Raw genomic sequence first — 26401 nt, 5'->3', positions numbered from 1 at the left:
TGGCATTAAAAGAAACTCTAATGCTTGTAGCTTGTCTTTCAGACAGCTGATGACAGCAAAAAAGGCCAAGTTTATTTAATGTGTCTCTTGACAAATAATAAATCAGTTTGAGGTCTCACCCAGAAGTCTAGTAAAGCTCCTTTCCTTGGTGCCTTTGGAAGCAGAAATTCCCCATTCATAAGCATGGAGAAGAAAATTTATGACTGCAATACATGCCTTTTAATTTCAAAAACACCTGAACAACAATATAAAGGGCAGTGAGACAATATTCTCCTCTTCCTTGAAGTCAGTAGCAGCAAGTTCATCCAACTGTGTTTTCTATTCCTTTAGAAAGAAATATCCCACTGATAAGTGGATCCCCAAATATCCAGTACAGGCCAAGCATCTCCTGTCAGATCAGCCACCTGTCCCAGTAAGGCTTTCTTGCTCTTGCCTCAAGTTCTGGCACCTGAAGCAAATTAGTGATACAGGTGGCAAATAAGTGAGGTCTCCTTCACTTTCACTCAGGTTCTGACTGCTTGGAAATGGTCATTCTACTCCGGTGGGCACTTGCTAGCCCCTAGGACACATGCAGTCCTGGTGATACAGTGAGTTCTTGAAAGGATTAGGAGACCAGTTGGATGAAGCTCAGTAACAGCAGCATTTCCACCTTTTACCCAGTGAAGCACACAAATGCGCTCATTTTCCCTCTGAAATGTCTTACAGCAAGACCGCATGATGTGCACACACAACTGTTTCCCTAGGGAGGACGTGAGACACAAGGGGCTGCAAGTAATGTTGGTTGTATCTGTTAATGTGCTTCACAAGAGTATTTATTTACTGAAACGATCACGTTAGGAGAATGTGTGAGGAGCAGGGCAAAGGCATGGCTTTTGTGTCACCTTTTCTCTGGACTAACTGGAGGGAACCTGATGGCTTATGGAGAATGCTGGGAATGTAAAAGCAGTGTCCTTGCTCTTAAGCCAGTAAGTTTAGATCTAGGACATGTTGTAGTAGCTGAGAAGCAGAGCTAGTGACTATAAATAGGTTGATACTTCGCTTAGTAACTGTGTTTTTAGACCAAACAGCTGAAGGAACTAAGATTTAAACCTGGTTCCTTCTGCATGGCAATATCTAACAATAAACCAACTCTACAATATCCTGAAATTCAGTAACCTTAAACAAAAGCTAAGTATATACCTTTTGAGAGACTAGGCAGAAAGAAAAAAAGGCCTTGACAGGAGAAAAATAAGTAAAAAAGCAAAAATAAGACACAAGAGAATAAATCCAGAAAGCATGAAACAAAAGCAAAACCAAATCCACTAATAAGAGAATTGTCAGACAGGAAAAGAAAAAGAGAACAAACAGAGAGCAAGACAGAAGTAATGAGACAGGGGGGAAATCGGATTCAAAATGAAATCTGGTAATAAAAGAACTGTCAAGTATAAAACGAGCCACTGTATGACAGAGAAGAAAGAGCCAAGGAGACAGAGCAAGGCAATCTTTGAAGAATTAAACTAACCAGATGTGGCCTCCAAAGGTAATTTGAAGAAAAGTTGATACTACTCCTGATTTCTAATGAAAAGCAAACTCTAAGAAGTATGGGGTTTTTTATGCTCTAAGGAAAGAGGTGGTTTGGGGTTTTTTTAGTAAGAAAGTATGCAAGACAAATCAGTGGTGTTTGTATTATTTTTACAACACGACAGTTTTGTAGCTACGGCTGTGCTGAAAACAGTTAAACTAATAAACTGTAATAGATCTTGTGGTTTGTGTGCTGAATTGGGTGTGCTCAGCCATCCACCCTTACCTGGATTACTTAAATATCTGCATTAGTTTCCCTCATTTCAAAATACAGATTTATTTTTTTTTTCTAAAACTTATATATGCACATCCCTAAGACTGGAATGGAACAGAATTAAAAACATTCGTAAAGGCTTTGGTTGCAGGAAGCATTTTTTACCTTGCCAAACAGTATAAATAGTTTGAAATGTAGTTAAGATCTTGACAGTGGAAGCTACTGAAAGAATCCGAGCTTTTCTCTAAAGAGAAAGGTGAAGAGAAATCAGTGGATGAAGTGGACCATTTTACACAGGCAGAAAAAACTCATTGACTTCAAGGGATCTAGGATTTGAAGGACAGACTGCTGTTTTAATAGGCTAGCTCAAGAAGCCCAGAAGTCCACTTAAAATGTTTGTAATGTTGGGATTCTCAAAACTCCTTATGTCCAAAGGGTATTATACAATAAAAAACTAAATGCATGTATTGGACGTGCAGTTTCTGGATATGTACTGCCTGCTTCACAACCACTCCTTACTTACTAGCAGCAATGTTATTGGTGATTGCCTGTGGAAGCAACAGCTTAATGGCTGTGGAAACTCACCACGTCTTTACTTAATGAGTTTTGGATCAGATCCTAAAATGGATTGAGCTGAGATGTTATCAGCATTTTCATTCTTGAATCTTAGAGTGCTTTCCCTCCACTCAAGAGATCTGAGGATATTTACAGAAGATACTTATACATTGTAGTTTCTTTTGTTTGTACAAAATACAAAGCTTTTTCTTCCCATTTTGGGCAAACATTAATTCTGGTCTGTGCTGATTTGTCAGTGGTACTTACCAGCACTTTAGCCAAACAGTCCCTTCCTTGATGTGTAGTGTTTCACATGACAACTGCTTATTATCTTGTTCCTTTTTCTTAGCTCTAAGGCTAAAACTTCTCAAGTAGAAATAAAAATGAATATTAACAAAGAATATACATATTTCCTCATGTGCAAGAATATAGATATTTGCATAAAGGATTGCTATTTCTTAGATATGAATTTTGGAGGGAAATATCAGAAATAAAACCTGAATCACTAATATAAACAAACTGAGCAGGCAGTCATGGACTGAATGTGAGGTCAAGACTGCTGCAGAAAGAACTCAACCCATGCTTTCCCAGGTACTTCAGCGACTCTTAAAGGAAGCTCTTTAGGGTTCTAGTGATGTTAAAAATAAGTTTATTCATTTTATCTACTTCTAGTTTTGAGGATAACATAGAAGGATGTACTGGCTCTGTGGACATAACTTGATTTATTTTTTTCTTCTTCTTTTCCTATTTTTTTTTTCTTTAGAAGAAACTAATGCATTTTCTGTGTATGTGGATACTGAATGTTTACACTGGGACATGCTTGAAACAGTATTTCTAGTTACACTATATAGCTATGTGGAAGTTACTAGGAAGGTGACATTTGGAGAAGTCTTTGGAGAACGCTCAGGGTGACAGTAGGGAATGAATAATAGAAGTGGTGCTTGCAGAGAGTTTTGTGAGATTTGTCATGTTCTTACTTACTGTGTTCGATGCACTTAAAGTACTAAGTTACCTCAAGGTACCTTAAAATTAGCCACAATTGTAAATTACTTTGCCTGGAGGGTTGTTGTTTTTGTGGGTTTTTTTTGTTTGTTTGGTTTTTTTTTTTTTGTGGGGGGGAGGTGGAAGAAGGGAGAGGGAGTGTTCAGAATATTTGTTCAGACAGCTGGAGAGAAAAATTCAGAAATACAGGTTGAAAATATGATTCCATTAGGTAAATGATTGGGTTTGGAAATATTTTCTTGGTCCTACTTGCAGTTACAAATGATGTTTGTCTACAGTATAGTCTTCAAGTGAAAGTTTGTTTAACAGCTCTTGAAAATGAGCTTGAAAATGAGAAATTTGGTTTCCACACTAAAGGTCTGTATCTTAGAAAATTCCTCAGATGAAATGCACGTCATATTTGGAGATGAGGTTAATAATTTATATAACTGTATTGGAATTAAGCTACCTAGGGTTTCATGTGCTTATAAGGCAACTGCATGCAGAATGATGCCTTAAGGTTTAAACTTTTGATGGTGGCAATAAATAATGTAGAAAATTCAAATGCTGAATGCAGAAGAGACTTCAGTCGGGCAGAGCCTTGCTGAGACTGCTTTTCACACTGCTCTGTTCATATTCTTTCCACTGTTGTTCCTAAAACTAGGTGGCCTCCTCTTGAGAATTTTATCGTGGGCCATATGTACACTTTGGTGCAGTTTAAAAATGAATACTCAACTTGAAGGCAAAATGAAAATGCAGGAGGATGGAACCCTACCAGGGTCAGATGAACCTCAGTGCATTTCACTGAACAATTTCTACCCTAATTTATCATGTAAATGATAACATAATAGTGAAACTCACATGGGATTTGAATTCAATAGGGCAAGAGTAGAACTACACATTTGTTGCATTTAGTTTTTATTTGTTTTAAGGAGGGAGCTGTTTTATTAGATTTTTATGCAGCAAATAACACAGATGCTTTAATAAGTAGTCCAGCTAGAAAGGCCTATAAAAATGTTAAAAGAAAGGTGCAAAGACAGGAATTCTAAAGCCAAAACATCAAGCAGTGACCAAGCTGGTGAGCTGTGAAACCTTTAACCCTCTAGTTTTTTGGGCTTCCTTTATAATGGAGCCATTATAACCTCTGTCTACCTGTAAGCCATTACTGTTAGCAACAAGAACTGGGCTCAAAGCCTGGAGCTTCTATGTAGAAATACAAAATAGAATTATTTTGTGTTCCTAATGAGTAACCTGGGAAAAATTTGAGCTTGCATGATGGGTGATATTTCCCCACTCACACACAGAGGCTTTGGTAGCACAGTTTCTGACTTTTTAATAAGTACATTTTTTAAGAACCCCTTTACTCTGTATCTGCAGAGATAAAACTGTTGGCTAGGGTTTAGAAAACACTGTAACAAACTGGGTCATTGTGTAGGTAGCATCAGGAGACAGGCACTTATAGGAATGTAGAAGCCAGACACCCCTTCCCTGGTGTCTGACTCTAGTCAGTGCGCTTCTCAGGGGACATAAGGTCTTTTATCTGTCATCATGTGGGCAAGCCTCTGGGGAAGCCCTGTACTTCTGTGCAGGACTTAAAAAGGCATGCTACAAGTGTACCAAACCACTTTGTTTGGGATGGGGGATGCATGAACAGGTGGTCAATTAACTACCTCCTCAGCACAGCTGCATGCATGGTTGCTAACTGTTAGGAGAAATATTTTGTCTTAGAAAGAAAAATCACACAATTGTAATGAGAGAAAATGTTAACCAGATTGAAGTTGCTGAATGGCGTCTCTTCCCAGGCTGATGTGACAAAACATAACTGTCTGCAAGCAGAAAACAGAGTGTTGGTGTGTTTCAGTGGTGGTGCAATGCTGTTCTCTCTGAAAGGTCCTCAAGATTCTCATAAGACACACTGGGGCTGTACTAGCATAGTGTTGAGCAAGGTTCTGTCTGCTCCGTAGAATGGACAAAGTGCTTGCTAAAATCTGCAATTCACTCAATTCATGGGTACGTTCCTATCAAAGTCTGTTCTTTCAGTCTACCTTTAACACATGCTGCATAGGAAGGAGACCATTCTGCCATGCCAGGGACCTGAGGCAGATGGATCCCTCTGATCCTTCGGGGGTGTGCGTTTGTGGTTTTGGGTAACACACAAATGACTGGACATAGAGGCAAGGCTGCAGATCACTTGTGTTGCTGCTCCAGTGAGGCTATAGTTTCACTGTTCACATACAGTTACGTCTCATACAGTGAATACAGTTATGGTTAAATGCTGATGATGATCCAGTTAACAGTTAATGTTACTTGCTTGTGTATTTTATCGTCAAAAGGTCAAAGTTTAACTCTTTGTGACTCTAAAAATGCTCTGACCTAAAAGCGTTCTAAAAATGCTTTTCATTTGTTGAAAAGGTTCAAAGCACAGCTGGCCAATTTTCTACTAATGTTAATACATTTTTTTCTGTCATTGAAATTTGCTGTAAGGGAAACAACAGAAATGTTGGGAGTGGCCTACTGTGTGTTGCTCATTTAGATAATGTCAAATTGGTAAGTGTCATTTCTGTTGAAATACAAACTCGTTTGCCTTTTGCATTTCTTTGTGAACAGTTATTATAGCTGTTTGGTTATTTTGGGTACCAACTTAAATATATTTATCTCCTGGTTCTTATAACACGATGTACTACAAACCAAAAAACAATAGACAGAAAAGGCTAAACCACAAAGATCTGACCTTTCAAAAATTGACCTATAGGGTATAGCTGACTGCAGCTGCTGTGGAATATTCAGTTTTGCAAGTGCTATGGTTATGGAAGGACTAATGGCTTTCATTTGGTGAGAGGAGGTTTTCTGTTCTATCTGAAGAGTGATAATGGTAGAAAAGCTGAGGGACAAATTCTAGGCACTTCATAGCAATACGCTATTTGACTATAAAAAGAAAATAAAAAATAAAAGTTAGTCATCTTAGTTTGAATAGGATTCTGTGCAGAAGTTAGTTGTAGCAGAAACTATTTTGAACTTGCCAAAATAGAAGCAAACTCCCGGGCTGTATTGCTGGGAAAAGTATGTAGCTGGTATTTTATCATCTACAATCAAAAGCAGCAAAGGCTAAAAAGATGCCTTGGTGGTTAGTGGTTTCATTGGAGCTCTGTATTTGAGTTGAAGCATTTTTTGATTTTTCAAGACCCAAAAGAAGATCTAGACTTGCAACAAGGTTGCTATTCCATTCAGTGAAGGTAGGCTTACTGAACGACAGCACTCAAAGATCAGTGCAGCCTTTTAAACAGATAATGATGTTGCCGATGAGACCATTTTTAGAGCCTTAAAGCTGTTGCTAAACAATGGAAAGTGTGCCACCGAGTTCAAGCATTATAGTCTACTCCTGTGAAATTGCTATATACAGAGCATGGGCCGATCGATGAAGCTGTTGCATTTCTTCCCGAGGGAAAGAACTCTCCAGAGACAAGCCATTGAGAATGAAACTAAACGCTAGTTAAATGAGAGGTGTGAGAGTTGGAATTAAAGTAGGCTCTTCAGACAGATAGCTGATGCAATGGCAGAAAAAGGAGGATTGCAGACAACCAGTTTTATGCATATTCCAAGAATGCTGCCAGTGGAAATGTTTTTAGGGTTCTGTGTGAAGAGGGAGCATGTGGGAAACCTGAAAAGACAGCGGAGGGATACACCTGAGACAAACACTGGCAGGCAAACTCCAGCACTCCCAAGTTATGTGCTATCCAGCGAAACTGGAAAATTCATGGAAGCAAAGTTACTACAGCAGTGGTAACTGAGTTATACTCTGAGTTATGTTTCTTACTTACCTCTCAAGTGATAAACCCAAACTAGCTATGCATGTTGGCATAACGTTCCCTCACCACAGTAAATACCCAAGTGCAGTGAGATGTTAGAATCCAGATGTGCTGTTTCTTGAGTCGGTGGCTAGGCAGTGATTTTGCCTGTTGATAGTTTTGAAAACGTGGAGTCACTGGAAATAGAATGTTGGCTTGCTAACCTTGCCTTGTGTTGGATATTATTGATGAAACAGGAAGGGCTGCTTATTAACTAGGAATAAAATCTTAAAGCAGAAGACTTATTTTTTCAGTTTGCAGAAGGCTGTCTGAGGTCCAGAGTGGTACATATTTTGAAGGCATGTAATTGTCAGTGTTTCTAGTTAGATGTTACAAGATACCCCTGTACATCTTTACAAGTCCACAGTGCGCCTGCAAATTGACAGTCTCCTCTGTGTTTGTCCATTCTGTGGTCAGTGTATTTGGTAAAAACTCTTCAAAATATTAAGGGATAGCTGCAGCTGAGTAGCTTGGATCATGGAAATGCTATACTTGATTTTTTTTCTGTTTATGAATTCCTTTGGTATAGTGAAATACCATTGGCTTATTTGTAGATTTAGATGCCTCACCCCTTGAATCCACTCTAAATGTAACTGAGTCCAGTTATTCTAGTTAGGCTCTGAACAGCAGGATGCAATGACCACAATGACACTGCATTACCCAGCTAGTACAATTGTGGTGGGTTGACCTTGGCGGGATGCCAGGTGTCCACCGAAGTCACTCCATCACTGCCTTCAGCAGGACAAGGGAGAGAAAATTTAATGAAAAGCTCGTGAATTGAGATAAGGACAGGGATATCACTCACCAATTACCGTCACGGGCAGACTCAGCTTGGGGAAATTGGTTTAATTTATTACCATTCAAATCAGAGCAAGATAATGAAAAATAAAAGCAAATCTTAAAACACCTTTCCCTGACCCCTCCCTTTTTCCCGGGCTTAACTTTACTCCTGATTTTCTTCACCTCCTCGCCCCACAGTTGTGCAGGGTGACAGGGAATGGGAGCTGTGGTCAGTTTATCACGTTGTCTCTGCCAGTTCTTCTTCCTTAGGGTAAGGACTCTTCACACTTTTCCCCTCCTTCAGCATGGGGTCCCTCCCATTGGAGACAGTCCTCCATGGGCTTCTCCAGCATAAGTCCTTCCCATGGGCTGCAGTTCTTCATGCACTGCTCCAGCAAGGGTCCCTTTCACAGAGTGCAGTTCTTCAGGAATGGACTGGGGCAGTGTGGATCCCCCTTGGGGTCATGGTGGGATCTGCCCCACCGTGAATCTCCATGGGCTGAGGGGCACAGCCTGCCTCACCGTGGGCTTCACCATGGACTGCCAGGGAATCTCTGCTCTTGTGCCTGGAGCACCTCCTACCCCTCCTTCTTCCCTGACTGCTGTCTTGCTCTCATATATTCTCAGTCCTCTCTCTGGCTGCAGGTTGTTTGCAGTTTTTTCCCTTTCTTAAATAAGTTATCCCAGAGTGCTACCACTGTTGCTGATGGGCTTGGCCTTGCCCAGCGTCAGGTCCACCTTGGAGCCAGCTGGCATTGGCTCCATTGAACGCGGGGGAAGTTTCTAGCAGCTTCTCACAGATGCCACCCCTATAGCCTCTCCACTACCAAAACCTTGCCATGCAAACCTGATACAACAGCATAATGTAAAGATATTGCAAAGTGATTACTAGACTAGACCCTCAGTTCTATAGCCTTCCAGGCATCTCAGTTAAATCACTTGTAGTTCAGTATTATTTCTGCCTGGTTTTTCCCCTTTTGCTTTCCCATATTTTCAGTTTTTTATCACTGTCAAAATCTGACATTTGCTTACATGTACACTCAGAATCACCAGGGCAGAAATATTCAACAAGCTGAGTGTAGAACACATTTCAGCATCACAGCAGAGGCATGGATGCTGGGATAATTGAAGTTGAAGTGCGAGTACAGAATTCTTTCTCTACCTCAAAAGAAACCCCAACCAACCCCCCCCCCCCCCCAATAAATCTCTTTTAGTGAATTTTATTGGAAATTATTGACTGCTATGTAGGCTGAAAGCCTGATTCAGTGTTCTTTGGTGAGAAAATTACAGCATGTTATCTCACCATCTGTGATACTCATGTGGGCTCTTCAGAGGAATGGCACAGTTGCTACCAATCAAACTGTGTTGTCAAGCAGACCTCTGCACTATCAGAAGACTGTGTTTACAGGACAAATAGACAAAAATTATATAATTTATTACTCTCCTCTTTTCATTCCTAAGATACTTGGGTCCTTGATTTACTGCTGTCCAGGAAGGCAGGTTTGCTAAATTCATGTGTGTAAAACACTTGAGATGCACATTCTGTACCATACTCTCACAAAATACTTTCACTCAGTGATGCCTTCCAGCAGTTGTACAAATCAGAAATGTAAGTCTGTAGCTTGCAATCCTTTAAGACAGCTTTCTCAGTCTTCTGCACTGAGGTATAATCAGACAGCATTTCCAGAACATGCCAAATCAACTGGGAGCAGAAATTTTCCTACATATTAAATGGACTTTTTCAAGACGTTATTGTTAAAATCTTAAACCAAAACATTAATTGAACAATATCAGATTCTTGCATGCCTCTATCTCTTTTCCTTTCTTATTACTGAACAATGGAAATGTTTCTCAAGTCAGCTAGCCAAAGCTTTGGAATGCAGAACAGTTGTCTCTAGTGAATCTTCTCTGTTTTTCTTTCGTTAATTAAATATTCAACATTGTAGCATCCTCATTTCTCACTTGTTTGAACTGGATCAGCTTCCATTCTCAGAACATTTCAATGCATCAATTCATTGTAATCACATTGCTGCCTTGAGGATGTATTTAAGCATATCCCTGGGAATAGAAGCTGTGTACATCTATGCACATGCATTGTATATCCCCAGATTTCAGGACTCTTCTTTTTTCTTTTGTTCACCTCCACCCTGTCCCTGGCTTTTTGTACACGCCTCCCATGCACCCAAATCTCATGTAATGTATTTTGCCCTTCATCTCTAGTGAGATGCCAGAATAGCATGATTGTCTAATGATGTATTTTTGTCTATTTATCAGTTTATAACTTTTACAATTTATATAAAAGATAACACAGTCCAATAAAGATCAGTGACTTATTAATGATCTAGTATATGCATCTTTCTGCCTCTCATTTAGTTAATGGGATTTTTGAAACTTAATTCTTGCTTAATCTTGAACAGCATTCTTTTTACCCTTATGAAAATCAGAAATAGTTCATTTGACATGAATTGTAATACATCAAGTTAGCTGGTGTGTATGAAGAGAAAATCGGGCTCTGTCAGTGCAGTGTGGTTGTGGAACTATTTGTCTTACTTGACTTAACAAATATTTGCATTTTCCAACTTTGTGGCGTTAAAGCACCTTCTGAAGTAGATTCGAGGTATGCATGTATAATGGAAAGTAGGGTTCTTCTAACTTCGGCTAATTGTGTCTGATGAGATACTGAGAGAGTTTTAGAATTCCTTTGCAAGATAGATGATATTTGATTAAGCAAGTTTTACTCCATGAGTGATGATCTAATGTGCCCCTTATCCCTCTTGTACACTCCTGCTCACCTTCTCTCTCGCTGTACTCATGGCATGCAAGATGGCAAACTATCTGTCAAGTCTGGAGATGCGTGCATACGCTGGTCAGCCAGCAAAATGTCAAGCAAAATGTTGAATAACTGAGTTGTGCCTATATGACCTCAAGTGTGGGTGCTGATCTGACCCAGCTGCTGGTTTTTCTCTTGGGATTTTATAGTTACGTCTGAGATAAGAAATCAGCCTAACACACTCTGATTTTGTCAAAAATCGCAAATGCATACCTAAGGTACTAGGGGCAGAAAGAAGGGATATGAGACATATAAATCAAATGCAAGTTATTAACCAAAAAATACCCACCCCAAAACCAACCGAAAAAAAATAATCACCCAAACCCTCAAAGTTAGCATGTTTTCAGTAGTGAGTTCTTATATTAAAGGTGTTTATTTCCTGTAGATCTTACTTTTCATGTAACAGTGAAATAGTTAATGTTTATATACTTCCAACAAATGGAATTAAAATTGTTTAACATGAACTCATTTTTTTCAGCAATTCAAGAAAAAATCCTTTTTGGCTTGGAAGGATTAAATTCCATCTTCATTGCTTTAAAGTGTTTTTCTGTCCATTCTTAGTATAGTTACAAGCATGAATTCCTGCATGGCCCTGAATTTGTTATAGAATGTACTAAAGCCAGCATGGATCTAGAATTAGAGTATTCCAACCTACTTTAATATGTAAGTTTCTAAGGGCTTTTGCTGTTACAATGTACTTAAGCAATACAAAAAAAGTTATTCAACACGCAGTAAATTGGATCCTGTCTTACCGTTCCTAAGAAATGAAGACTGCCAAGAAATGCTCATAAAGGCTTGTGAAGAACAGGTAGTGCATTGACATACTTTCTTGTCCTCAAGTTTGTAGATAAATGAGAAAAATCCATACTTGAAATGTTGTTCAGTCTGTCTTTACTTATAATTTATTTTAAAATTGTGATGTGCAAGAACCACAAGGAAGTAACTAGAACAGTCACTTTCTGAGTTTTATTGGAAATAACGCTTATACAGCCATGGTACTTATCTGCCTGTTCACCTGTCTGTCCAGTCCTCTTCTTCAAGTAACTTCTGCACTTCCTGATCATCTCAGAGCTACTTATGTTCCTAAAAGTTCTGTGAACCTTAGTGACCATATAGAAGAGGAGGATCCACAGTAAGGTCCCAGGTGAGGAAAAGGCAGGCAAAGCCGAGCTGTAATACACACTCTGCTTGGCAGCAGCTGCCAGCTAGTCACACATATATAATTTGTTAATAACTACGGTGTATGCTGTCTCTGGCCTGGGGAGAGTTTCTTAGAGGACATAGTTTCAGTGTTTCCATTATTCATGGAACATCTTGTAATGCTAAATGATATACAAGCAGTGGGAAGAGAGAAAACCCATCTCTGTTTGATCATAAACTGCAGAAACCCCCGGGGACTAATGAGTGTAATATTGCTTCATGCTATTGCCCAGGCCCAATGACAAACAGAATGTCCACAGCTAGATGCAGATGAGAAATCATCCATCTGTACTCTGACTATCTTTGGTCTGACATTACAATTAAGTAATTGCAAAGGGTGGGTGGTATATGTGTGCACACACGTGCACATGCATACATGGATATCTTAGCTCTGGTAGTTGTTTCTCTAATTTACAATCCGCATGAAAATTGAGAGGACATCTTACTTCCATTAGTAATGTTATCATTGCAGTTATATTCTGAACAAGGGCACTGTTTGTAGTAATACAAGATCTTTCCCATGAGACTCTCCTGTTTAAATATCCTCCTTTTGTTTGAAATAAAAGACACTTTAAGTTTCATTTTTCTTTTACTTCTGCCTCCTTCAGACGTTAAAGAATAAGGTATCCTATTAATTCTGCTCATAGGAATTCGTTCTGCTCTCATAGGACCATAAGTGCAGCTTAAACTGTGATGTGTTGCGGGGGGGGGGGGGCTATCCTCCTTTGTTCTCTGTCACAGTGTGCCAAACCGTTCTACTACCAGAAAATGAAACATTATGCCTACAATACTTTTATCACACTAAAAGACCGGCCAGGAAACCAGTGCATCAGGAAGAAACAAGATCAGAATAAGGGCCTGTTGTTTTGCAGCAGCAGTGTGCTGCTATCCAACACCTTTTAGGTCTCGTTTCCAGCTCTCCTACCACTTCTGCTTCTGCTGAAAGATGACTTGAGGAACAAATCTGTATGGTCAGCGCTGGATGATCAAAGCAGGAGAAAATCAAAGAAAAAGCAATGAGGATGTGAGTTTAAAAGAAAAGGATGGAAAGGGGGAGGTGTGGATAATGAGTTTCTTAACCTCAGCTGCAAGCCACAGTTTCAAATTTCTTTATACTGAACAGTCAAAGCGGGCTGTCAGCAATATGTTGCTTTTACTGGAACAGTCTCTAGTGAGCTAGGATGTCTTTCAGAAGTCAGGAGAAATGTTCTTGTTCTTTTGACAAATTTAAGATCACATTCTGTAGTGGCCACTTATAGCACCTGCACATTTCTAGGTGCATGCAGGCTCCTAGAGTCACTGTGTGTTTGCTAGCAGAGGCTGGACAGAGATTGATCTTCCACCCATGCAAGCATTTCTTCTCAAAAAGCAGCTGTGCAACAAATAAAAGGCGTTTTCAGATGCTTCTGTCTCTTTATGTGGCTTGTACTCCATTCGTCTTTTGGTGCCTAATGCTTAACAGCCTTGCTAACAAAAAAAGGAAAATCAATTTCACTTCACTATATTTCCCAGAGAGATAGCAGAACTACGGGTGGTGGTTTTGGTGGAGTTTTTTCTTGAAGCTTTGTTATAAAAGAACTCCAGGCCTCACTGAATGCCACACCAAATACTTCTGACTGGGTGATCAAGGGCCACACTGCAAGGTCCTTCTTCCACTGACCCTCTGGTGCACACATTTCATTTGAATTCAGCTCATTTAACATCTGCTAAATAGTCTGTCAGAAACATGCAGTATTTTCTCAAGAAAAAGGGTTCTTGCTTGGTGCTATAAGCTGTCATATAATTATAGCTAAAGCAATGGCGTTTATCATGTTCTGTTGCTGAATAGTCGCACCACATAAGAGTTAAAATTAACTGGGGATTCAAGGAATGGGAGGAAGGTTCTTTCCCTGTCTTCTGTCCACCCTTTCCTTATTTGGTCACAATATTATAAATGTACATCCATTCAGTTTGATCTTTACTGAAGTCTTGGGGTGCATGATTATAGGTTTTTCAGTTCAGTGATCTGCTTTTATTCTGCACAGTGTCTGTGCTAAAAGCCTAGATGATATAAAACACAGTACAGGAATCATCATGGGGGGGAACGCCATCATGGAGCGGGATAATGCTTTCCATTGTCCGTGCTTACAGGGTGTTTCTGGGAGTCTGTATGTTCATGAAAACAATTCTGTCCTCTCTTCAGCCCTTGAAACAGGACATTTTGGTAGCCTCTCAGTATATTATAAAGAGGTTTTACAGATAAGAGCTCCATCCATCACAACTGAAAATATTTTACAATTTATTAGACAGATAGTGCAATGTGACGTATAACTCATTAGAAAACACAGTGACTAATTTCTGCTGAAAATTTACATGTGAATACAAGATTCTAGTCTCAATTGCTTCCCATTCATTGTTTAGTGGATGCTATTGCTGCCACAAGGACCTTACAATTAGATTTTTAAACCTAGGACATAGGAATCAGATATACATTTGGGACAGATCTAATCCAGAATGTGTAGAAATTGATTTTATGTGATGAAAATATAAGGGAAAACTGCAAACCTATGCTTGGGTGTTTTATTTGTCCTCCTTACTGTGTGTATTTACTGCTAGCTACTGTTTAGGGTTAAATACTTGCTCAAGGCCATATAGCTTGCCAGCAGAATAGGTTACAAATTAAATGACTTGTAAGACCTGTTCTTTATATGGTGCTCCCTTACGTGAGTGGTGTAGTCCTCCTCACCTTGAAGATCTAGAATTTAGAGTTTTGTACTTATATCCACTTCTAATTTGCAGTCATGTTAAGCAATAATACGGCCTATATATAACAACAACAATCTACTTAGATTTTTTTTTTTCCTTCTCCTTCTTGCAGTGCTCCAGGATGTTGGAGTTTCTATAAGATGATGTATTCTTAGCTAGAATTTAAGTCTAGTGACTGGAAGTTCAAGGTTCGCATCTGCTCAGAATAATATTCCTGGACTATTGCCTATTAATTATTCTCTCACAATAGCTTTGCAAGCAAGTATCATGGGTCAGGATGATTTACACTTCCTTGAAATTAATCTAATTAATAGATAATTTTACTATTGTACTTTCTGAGAAGATGATAAAGTTCAACAATAATGGACTCTACTATGGATTTTTCTATCTATTAGTATCATTATAGATCAAATTTGGTGATCAAATTAAATCATAGATGGTTATTAAAAACCTTTGATGAAATGGTAATTTAAAAAAAAATCTCATTCCAATACTGTTGTAATTGTGCTGCACAGGAGGAGAGAATAAAATGAATCAAACCTAATTTATTCATTACTAGACAGTAGCGTAATTAAAGAAAATCAAATTTTGTTTTATTAGTGATGTGATTACCGTACCTGGTTTGAATCTTAGTTTGAGTAACTGACAAATTTTGAACTGCTTTGCATTTTGATCAGATTTTTTGTGAATTTGTGCCTTAGTGGACTATTATTGTATCATTTCTTTCACTCTGATGCGATTCTTATTGGCTTTTAGTTCAGCTTATTGACCTTACTGATTCTTAAAAGCAGGTTTTTTTGCACTTGTATTGGGTTTACAATGTGGTTAAAACAAGAGCAAACCATTTACCCCTATTATAGAATAACAACATTTCACCCTAGTCAGCAGCCTAGCCTGCTGTGGCATGATTTGCTGCAGGTGGTGAAGGGTGTCTTTCAAGGCCTTAATTTTTTTCAAGGTGCAGAGGAGGATGTTTAAATGAGCTTGTGTACCAGGAGTGAGTGATTAATTGCTGGTTTTGGTTTTTTTTTTTTTGCTGCATAGTTGATTTGTCAAAACCTCTCTGATTGTCCTTTCCCCTAGGTCTCTGTGCAGTAGAATAGTCCAGTAATTTATCCATGGTTTTTCTATGTATATCAATATCATGTAGGCGATCTATCCTGTGGGGAGAGAAGACAGAGAAAACAGGTTTTTAACAAATGCAGATCTTTCCTGTGTATTTCAGTGGTCTTTAGATCACCAAAGGGAAATACTTTGGGTGTCAGAGAGGAAGCTGCGTTACTTCTCCATTTCTGTGAGCATCCAATAACAAGGAGAGTCAAAAGTGAAAGACGAGCAGAAAATGCGTTTCTGTGGTTACTGTTATTTAAATGGATGTTATCATCCTCAGTTTATGATGTCATGAGATCTCTTCTTCCTTTCACTTTGAAGGGACATGTCAGCTGCAGTCTCTTTGAGGTGACAGTATAAGACTTAGGAGATGACAGCTCTGGTGCTCAATAAAAAAAAAAAAAAAAAAAGGTGGAAGGATGAAATAAAATGTGTGTAACCCTGGTGGTTTACTTCATCCTCTAATGCTTTGTACACTTTTATCCTTCAGTGGACAGCAAACAATTATTTCATACAATCTTGTTCAAAATCTGAGACACTAAATCATTAGTGTGAAAATTCCTCTTAACTCTGTTTAAAAACACATTGTGAATATCCTTATGTAAAGTGACCTGGCCGTGGCAGGTTTTCTATCGTGGTACATCCTGTGCACAATGTGTTTCCTTGAGGTGCTTTCTAAGTAATGTGAGTGCAGGCTGGTCATTGCAGACTGTTTTTGAAGCAGTGTCTAAAGACTGAAAAATAGATTGAAATGCTGTTTTCAAGTCCCATTTCTTAACTTCTCTGTCAGAAAAGGGAGAACACTTTCAAAAAATCTGACCCTAAACCCAGTAGCTCCTATTATTCTAGCTGCTGTAGCCTCTTCTGTCCTGCCTGGCATTACTGTAACCTGAGCTTTTCTGAGTCTTTTTGTAAAAGCTTTCTGGAGGTCATTTGACTCCTCCTGTTAATACCAAGGCTGTACTTACAGAAGATTCCAGGGATGTTCTGTAATGTAAAAAAAAAAAAAAAAAAAAAAAATAAAAATATCAATTAGACAAGTCCTAGAAAAACAAAGGAATGAAGCAGCCACTGTGCTTGATATACTGACAGCTCATCAGCTGGAAACAAATGACATAGGACTTATTATGGGTACGCTGATCACCACAAGACGATCAGAAATTAAATAAAATTGAACTATGAAATACCTTAGTTCAGGGAAGTTTTATAGCTGAAACACACACACTGGTGAGATCCCTATTGAAAGGCTGAGTGCAATACCTATCATCAACGAAGATGACCTGAAAGCACAAGAACAGGGATTGAGAAGCTAGTGTATCAGAAGAATAGAAGACTTGCTTATTGGAAGATACAAGATGAATTTGGTTCAGTTAGCTTGCTAAAACTAGTTGAGTGGAGATGAGTCAAAGGTAAATTTCTGAGACTGGCTGGGACCAATTAGATTAAAGGCAGCCTGTGGCTGAGAAAACTGCTTCTAGTCTCCTGGCATTACATTTCGATTAATACTTTCTAGGCAAATACATAATGAAAAAGTGGTGCCCGCAGTAATCCCCCAAAGCACATTGTTTCCCTATAGCTTTATATATATTTCCAACTGTGTACTCCTTGCCGTAGAGGGCACTTTGCAGGGCCTAAGTGGAACAGTACTTTCTTTTTCTTAATACAGCACCTTTATCTTAATACAGCACCAATCAAAACACCTGCATCTCATTAACAATGGCTTAAAAATATTCACAGGGCTGATATACAGCAGCTCTTCACCATCACAGCAAACACGGAAGTGGTGTCATAACAGAAAACCAAAAGCTAAAGAACTACAGGAGAAAGGGGCACATGTACTGTCTGAAGAGAGAAAGCGACACTGTTTCCAGAAAGAGAAAGGATATTTAACATGGTAAAAAAGAAAAATTCATATGAGATGAAAGGTGATCTGAGAGGGAATTTAGGATGGAGCAAGTCAACTAGACAGAGGAGTGTATGTAAATGAAGAATAGTTAATTACAAGGTTCTTAAAAACATTTATGCAAGGAGAAACTGGCAGGGAGGTTTAAGACTTAAACAGGAAGCTGGGGCATAACTGCAGAAAAGCTGCGGGATTAAAGAATTAAAGATGGCAATTCCTTAAGGTCAATAAAAGAGAAGGCTTTGAAAACAGTATCATTGGGCAGCAAAAATTTGCTGAAGCAGAGGCACTACCCAGCACAGCAAAATGGGGAGTACTGTGTGACTTTTTGGAGAATTAGAGTATCTGAGAATGGTCAGAGGGTATGAAATTAGATGTTGCAGCACTCAATGAGGGAATAAACTTTCAGGCAAGAGGAAATGGAGTAAGACCAGCTGAAACTTGACTGGTGACATTTGTGGTGAATGCTGAATAACTAAAAATGAGAAATTGAAAATATCAGGATTTAATGTCTTGGATCATTAACATCTGAAGTTGGATCTTCTAGCCAAAAAAGTTGTTGGAGTCCCAACAGACCTAGGTTTAAACCAATTAATTCTATTTTCTAGTACTGTGGGGTTACTTACTGTGAAGAAGCAAGGAAATTACAGACAAATGTTCTGCTTGCTCGCATACTCAGTTTAATGAAACAATGTATAGAAAAAGAAATCTAATGAAAAAGGAAGGGCATCATTAATTTTGGCATCTAAAATCAAATGAAAAAAGATCAGCTGATTAGTGGTGTGCATTATGTTCTTTTAACTTCTTCAGTAATGTGTGCATGTCACATTATATAACTATTACAATGAATAAACCTGGAAATGAAATAAGTTAGGATGGATCCTTGTGTTCGTCCCCTGACTAGTGGACAACTTGTCTCATTAATCTGTGTAGCAGTCTTAAATTAAACAGCATTATTTGTTGTGATTTATGGCTAAAAGTCTCAGAGTTTCACTGAGAAAATCTTGTGCTGCTTTTTTTCAGAGCACTGGGCTAATTTTTATGACTTGTAGTGATTGGAACAGATCATAAACTCTCACAAATTGTAATGACTAGAAACTACTACAAACTCAGATATTCTGACAGAGAATGTGGGCACCATGAAAGGTGGCCAGACACATGTGGACATAGGACAGTGGGGTACTCTGTCCTGTCCAGATTCATTCTTTAATTGGTATAACCACTGTTCAAGCAGCACTGGGGTAAAGCTAGAGATAAAAACTGCTAACTCTTACCTAAAAATTAAGATCTTTGAGAAACATAATGGAAAATATTGAAAACAGACAAAACAGTAAATATAAGAGTAACGTTACTGCATTCATTATACATGCTTTTGAGTATCACAGATCCTAGACATTCCAACACTAAAAATAATTCTTCTTTTTTAGAAATAACAGTATGATTCTGGTTCTAAATGAACTTTAGGAATACTTAGCTATGCCTAGTACTTCCACAGGGTCTTGGGGCATATTATTTAATCTCACAGGTGTCTCTGGAGCTTTCCTTATGGAAAGGAAACCACCCTTTTGTAACTTCTGGGACATTGCAATGAGTTTATTAGGGTTTGAGTGGCCTAATTCTACTGCTTTAGACCAGGGTGGTGTTAAAAGAGAATTGAAAATAAATGGCTTCTGGGATAGTTAGTCTGTGGGAGAAATTTATATCCTACATAAAGCTTATGGGCAGAACCTGCTTCCTGCATCAGCAGAAAAACTGAAGATGACAACTTGTTTTTCATATCCAGGTCAAGGCTGGCATAATTGGCGATTAAGGAAGATTCCTTACGGCTGTAAGCTACAAACCCACAGTATTTGGTCCCACAGACCTCAACAAGAGCATTCAGAAGCTGGGTTTGGTGATGCCAGCCTTGACTCAAGGGGGAGTTGAGGGATCCCAAGTTTGCAAATTGAGTAACTGATACACAAAGGCACTGGAAAGGAATAAAATAAAATTTTATAAAAATATTTTTCTTACTGTTCCTTTTCAAATTTAATTCTGCTTCTGGCTTTCTCTTGCTCTCCTTTAAATCAGTTAGAGATATCTTTAAATGAAGGAGGAACAGGATTCAACAGTTGGTTTCGTTCAGTGCAAGTGGCTAGATATGCTAGCATAGATCCAAGCAGCCAGACTGTAGATTATGTCTTTTACTAAAATACTTGATGAAAATAATTGTTTATAATTGGGCCAAGCTTTGCTGTTGTTTGAAAACAATCTGGTAGATGTTAGGATACTTTTACAGACAATGAAAATGAAGAACAGAGTAGTACTTGTCCAAGTCCAAGGTCAGGTGGCAGAACAAGAGCCATCTGTGTCCATCCCATAGTAGAGGTTCATCCTTCGTATTGTGAGTCCATTGCGCCTTCCAGAGAACAGTCCACAGACTGTATGAGGTAGTGTTGCCACTGTAATTTTCATTTACCACCATACAAAAATTTATGGGTTTGGTTTTTTTTTACTACTTTGCATGCAAATAAGTAAAATGTGCATGAAAAGAACAGGAGTTTGGAATAATTTCTGGCACCTGAGAGTCCCTTTATATTTCATGGACTAAAGAATGGAAAACTGTACCAGGTGCACATTTGTGTCACATTTCTCCCATCAAAATATTCCAAATCAGCTCTGGTAGAGTGGCTAGGAGTGGTTTCTTTTAAGTTTAAGATAGCCACAAATAGGACACATTTGCCTTTTCACATCTAGCACTTCTAGTTTTTAATATAGATTCATGTCCAAGTGTATTTTTATCTAAGCTCTATTAGACAGAGATTGTTAATCTTCTGTATGAATTGTTCATAGGGTTTTCCCTGTGCATGTGCTAGTTCAATGATGCATTTTCATATGAAACACATAAATCCTTTTTAAGCAAAAATAAAAGCACAAAAATCCAAATCAGTTCAATTACACTTGCAGATTAAAATAAAACTGTAAAATACATATATATATATAGTATCAAGATGCTAACTCTATGAATTTTTGATCGGCTTTAAAAATGTAAATCTTGGATTTGATTAGATTAGTTCTGGAGTAATCTACACTGAATAAATCTGCCTTCCTTTCAAGTGATTTGTCAGTGTTTATAGTAGGTTTGTACACACAGCTTTCACCATTATTTTCTAGGCAATAAAGGCAGCCATGCAGAAAAGCCACCCATAAATGTCACAAAACAGAGATATTTTGTTGCATTCCAAGGGCTTTGAAGGTCAAGTTCAATTCAGTTAGCTCACCCAGCATGAGAGGAGTGTGATATGATGATAGAATGTGTGTTTGGGTAGGATATATACGTTACTGTCCCTGTACTATTCTATCAGGATAACAGATCAGTGAGAGATTAAACTTTACTGCTTGGAAGAATTTCTTTTGGAAAACTCTCAGTTTTTATGATTTCCTCTAGCTCCTATTGAGACGCTTTGCAGAAATAATGAATCCAAAGAATTTACAGCTTTTAACACAATGGAGATTGGCTCCCGATTGTGGCTTTTGGGTGCTATTCTGCAGGTACACCATTCAGCTGTGTGTATTCACAAAATAGGTCTCAGATCATGGATTTTATTATAAATGTGAAATTGAATTTTGCTTCCTTCTGATGAAAACTAGTTCACATGAAATTATTTTCCTAATTCCTAGACGTGTGAGGTCAGCACAAAAGGCAAAGATTGTCCACAGTGGATTTGTTGGAACAGCCAAGGAGTCTGTTCTGCAGTGTCCCACCAGGCCTTGCCATAAGCTCAGTGTTTTGTGGATATCTTTTTTGGGTTTTTTTTCTCTTTTTTCCTTTTTTTTTTTTCTCCTTTATTAAGAGAAGATTTGATCAATAAAGCTCCTAATTAAATTGAGGCCACTGCCTTGATCAGTGCTTTTATTGAGTTTCAGTGCCCTGATTTAAGGAGCTCCCTAGTCAACTGAGGGATATGTCATCAACTTCTTAAGCAGTGTATGAGCAGTCATTATGTTCTGTAACTATAATGCTGCATATTCTTTGCTATGTGGAGTCTCCCTTGTGGCAACTTCTGATAACCTCTTGCTCATGTTATCCAAGGATGAATAATGAACAGACTCCTACATGTAGAAGGAATACAATTGTACTCAGTGGGCGAGAAATTTTGTTTAAATTTCTGCTGGTCTGCAACATTTTCCTGTGATTGTATCAGTAGAAGCGAGTAAAGCAGGGTCAGATCATGCCAGTACTTGAAAGGAAAGTCTCTGCCAAAAATGTACAGGCCGTTTGCCCCTCTGTGTCAGTACAGACAAAGTGTAGGCCTGCCTTCTTTTTTTCATTTGGATCATAATATTGTTGGATCTGCTTCTATGAGTGTAGACTGTTTAACACAGCTGAATTGCATCCTAGATGGAAAGCTCTATGCTGTAGTGCTGTGATAATAATATGACTGTTAAGGTATACTATAAAAAGTGCCTTGCTGAATTCTGCATACCTTCATCCATAACCAAACTAAAAACCCACCCTAGAAATGAATTCAGTGTATATCCTACAGATGGCATGTTGCTCTTGCACTGGAAAAAGATAGAATGAACCCTAATGTGACCATCCCAGCAAATAACACATCCTTCACATGCCTCCATTTGGTCAAAAGTTTGCTGCCCCAAAGGGTTCTGTGCCACAGAAATAGTTTAGTATCTACATCTAAATCTTGGCTTTGAAGATCTCTTCAGAGATGTCACTGCCATGCTGGTGTCTAGCTTCTTTATCAATCTTTTTAGAATATTTTTTTCTTCGAATCCCTTCTTCCAAGCCTCCGATAGAGAAAACAGCATAAAGAAAAGAACAAGAATTAAGCAGGGAAAGTGTGTTTTCCTCACTAAAAGTAGTATGTTCCCAGCTATATGGCAGCAAATTTAAATTTCCCGTTATGAAACAGCTGGTCTCAGCCTAGACTTCTTGGTAATTAGGTCTTGCTTTTCATTGGCTATAAATGATTATGCCTATTGAAATGTTCCAGAAGCAGACAATGCTTCGAGGCATCAAATAATGCATTTTACTTTTCTAATGGCATACATTGCAACTATGTATGGATGAGTTAGGCTAGAGCAGGTTTATCCAAAGAAAACAGGGAGATTTCTGAGTCTGATGAAGGGAAAGGGCCTAAGGACCTTGCCAAAAAAATTTAGAGCCCAGGTTACTTGGTTTATGTAAAAGGCTGTCCATGGAGGCTGCTGTTCCCTCCTGCCAACCCAGGACATCAAGGTTACAGCTGGAGAGTCTCTTGGTCAAACACACACAGACACACAAAACAAGAGAAAATGAAAAAGAAAAGAAAAAAAAATACAAAGAAAGAAATTACACAACTTGAGGAAGAAAAGACCTCCTGCAGGCTGGCCAAAGAACATCACCTCCGCTTAAGAAGAGCTTTCTAATTCATGATGGTCCTCAAATTTTTGGGGAAGACCAGTTTGAAAAATCTTGTCTTTCTACTATCTGAATTTAGACCTTTGCCTGGTGGCTGTGAAGGAGGTTTCTAGCCCTTATATTCAGTACTTGTATCTTATATTTCAGAGCAGAGCCAACTATTCAGCCAGACCTTGAAAGATCCCATATGCCTTCTCACACTAGACAGTGCTTTTATCCCTGACACTGCAACAAGACATTAATCTGCATTGTGTTATGGTGTACTGGCTATCTGAGGGTGCCTAACTCAAGATAAAAATGAATAATGACCACTTGCTTCTATTTTCCTTTTCATGCTTCCAAATAGCAGGTATGCTGCATACACTGTGGCAGAGAGAGCATCCAGAGCAACTTCCCAAAAGTGCTGACATCCCAAAGAACAGTATGAGATGAAGCTGGTGTGAAGGGCCAGAGCAAGAGTCCTGCCAAGTGACAGACTGGGAAAGATCTCTTTTGTCTTCCAATATTATCTGGCCTTTAGAAGAAAATTGACAGGTGGGGCCAATTTTTGTCAGCTTCATGTCCAGTATGACATTCAGGGATCTTTATAGTGGAAAATTCAATGGAGGAAGTTTGGGCTTGTCCAGATGGTGGTAGGCAATTACATTTCACTTGTATGAATTTCTAGTTATGCAGTTTTTGCTCTTTAGAATCAACTTTCCCCTGCAGGTAGAAGTGAGCTGCAGGCAAGTGAAGGTTTCCAGCATAAGGCATTTTCTTCACAGATGTGCAGCCTGAAAATCCATAGAATATGGGGTTGTTACAACATTTTATTTACTTTAATTTCTTCTGTCCCTGCTGATGTCATATGTGTAATTTTATCTGATTTTTTTTTTTTTAATCTAGAAGTTAGGATTTCCGAAGGTTACATCCCAGTGTAGTGTTTGCTAAACATATAGGTATGTGTTTAATATCCATTCCTCCTGCTGTGTACCAAATGCACTGATGATTTTACTGCTAGGAACAGAAATTGCATTTATTTCATTTTAACTTTAGAAGCCCTCACTTTCCCATTCCTGTGAGTTTTTGAAACAAGAAATTGAATATTTCTGATATTTTGGATAAAATAACAAAGAAATGATATGCTTTTAATAACTACATGTTTTTTCATATAGAGAGATCCACAGACCAGAGGTCTGCTGGTATTTTATTGTTTTCTAAGAACCTTTTTTGATGCAACTGTGGGCTTTTTGTTGTTGCTTTTCTTCTGGTTTATGCATTTTGAGTCTATTTCTGGTTGAAAGAATCAACTTTTTGAAAGGGATTTTTCATGAAAATGTTGGCAGCTATAGGGTGCCTTTCAGAGTGCTTGTGAAAAACACTCAGTTAAGGATTCATTCTATGATGTTGCCTGTCATGAATCTTTATATATTTCTACAGAGAAGAAAGAGAGGTCATCTATGTGAGGTATATCTAGCAGGGTAAGAGTTAATAATCACATATGGGTGGTTTTTTCTTTGAACTTTTTCTCAGCAGGTGAAAAATAGCTACAATCAGGTGGTAGTTCAATAAGTAGTAACAACCAACTGCCAGGTTGAAAGATCACAAATTCTTGTACCAGCAGTTCTATTATAGGCAAGTGTACGTCAGCCTCTGTGTGTGTCTGAAAGTTTGCCAAGCTATTGATAAGAAGAGCTGGGCAATAATCCAGAGTAAGAAAGAAAAAGTGCCATTTGAGAGCTGTGCTGCAGAGGGTTTTTTCCCCCCTTTTTAATAGTACTTTATCATGCAGAGACTACTTTAGCATTTATATAATATGCATCTACAGCTACTGATGAAGTTCACTGTAGTTGTGGAGGACATTGATCAATCAGTAAAAGCAGTTTTAGATTAAATATTCTTAACAGATATTATAGAATGAATCATCAACAACCTTTTTTAAAGTGTGCTTCTCTGCCATGGACATTTTAACAGGCCAGATCTTTTAAGCTACTGGATAACTTTAATTTGCAGTATAAAATGAAGTAGCAGACTGTCCAAAGGTGTGCCTTGCTCAGAAGTTTAAGTTGCCTTGGTGGTACTGTAACTTTGTGGTTTGGGAAGATGGAAGCTGTGTTAATGATGTGTTTGTGCCTTGTTGGGAGTAGAGGTTGTTTGCATATGGAACCGTAGGCCAGAAGTAGACTGCTGAAAGAAATGTAAATTCAGCTTATATTAAGCAGGAAAGGAGTGTGAGAAACAATGACTATAGGATACAGAGAACTCAAAGTGCTGGAAAGCCTGAAATCACTTTAAAGGATAAGAATGTCTCCAGAGCAAAAAGTACTCCTTCTTATCAGGCTTTGATTTAGGGCAAGAGGGAATAGTCCACATATTAATTCCTGAAATCTGGCAATGCTTTGCAATTTGAAGGGCTCAGAGTGACTAGGACTTTTCAAATGTAGTAACTTATGTATGATAGCATATGGGAGACCTTCAGAATACTTTGTTACTACTTCAAAGTCTGAAGTTCATCATCTTACATAAATTCATATTATTATCCAAATACTGTGTTGTTTGTGATGGGAATGCTGCATGTAATAAAGTTATGCAGTTACCTGAGATTAAATGTCAATAGTGATAATCCTCCTATATGTAAACAGTGAAGGCTTTTAATATAGACTACTGCTGCTGCTATGTCAATTGTTTGGACAATAGTGTGCTGATTCCTGGTTTTGTTCATTGCTCAGATCTTACCCCAGTGAGCCTGAGTAATGTGCAGATTTCTGACTTTCATGAAAGAAATGTTTGAATACGTTTTATTTTGCTTTGCAAAATGCTATGTCGAGCTATTATGAACCTAGATACACCACCATTCATACAGGACTACATTGCAGATCATGGTTAAAACTGAATTATCTAACAAGTTTTCAATAAATGCTAACAGTAAAAGAGGTACAATGAGACATATTCTTAAGAGCTCTTCAGCTGCCATAACTACAAAAAAGGCCAGGGCTTCTACAGAGGAGGCAGGCAAGAAGTAATGTCTTCTATTCATGTCTTCTCAAACGTCGTAAGCTATGAACACAGTCCTGATTCAAGGTACATTCTCCAAAGAAATGCTTTCCAGGCCATACAGAAGGAAGGCTAAAAGTCACACGTTTCTTTCATTGTATTTCTATGTGGTTTTGTGTATGCTGCATTTCTTGCCTTGCTTCTCCATTGCTGAACTTTATTTCTGCTCTTACACCTTAGCCTCCTGGCTGCTTATGCTCCAGTTTAGCAAAGGTGCCCTTTTCCAGGGGAAAAAAACCCCATTTTT

At 38.5% G+C, this 26401-nt stretch overlaps 1 protein-coding gene across 2 annotated transcripts in view; it reads left to right on the top strand.

Moving 5' to 3' along the window:
• The window catches only part of ST6GALNAC3 (ST6 N-acetylgalactosaminide alpha-2,6-sialyltransferase 3), a 228557-nt gene that overhangs the window by 70946 nt on the left and 131210 nt on the right, over positions 1-26401 (top strand). The window contains exon 1 of one of the 2 annotated variants that reach the window (XM_055815663.1): positions 1382-1519. The exons of the other annotated variant lie outside the window; for it this stretch is intronic. Coding sequence (XP_055671638.1) covers positions 1505-1519 — 15 coding nt within the window. The 5' untranslated portion in view covers positions 1382-1504. Of the gene's footprint in view, positions 1-1381; positions 1520-26401 lie in introns of those variants that run through there. 2 annotated transcript variants of the gene reach the window in all.

The sequence above is a fragment of the Falco peregrinus genome, chromosome 10 (assembly GCF_023634155.1).
Source record: "Falco peregrinus isolate bFalPer1 chromosome 10, bFalPer1.pri, whole genome shotgun sequence".
In the NCBI taxonomy this organism is placed as follows: domain Eukaryota; kingdom Metazoa; phylum Chordata; class Aves; order Falconiformes; family Falconidae; genus Falco; species Falco peregrinus.
This window is presented reverse-complemented; position numbering and strand designations above follow the sequence as displayed.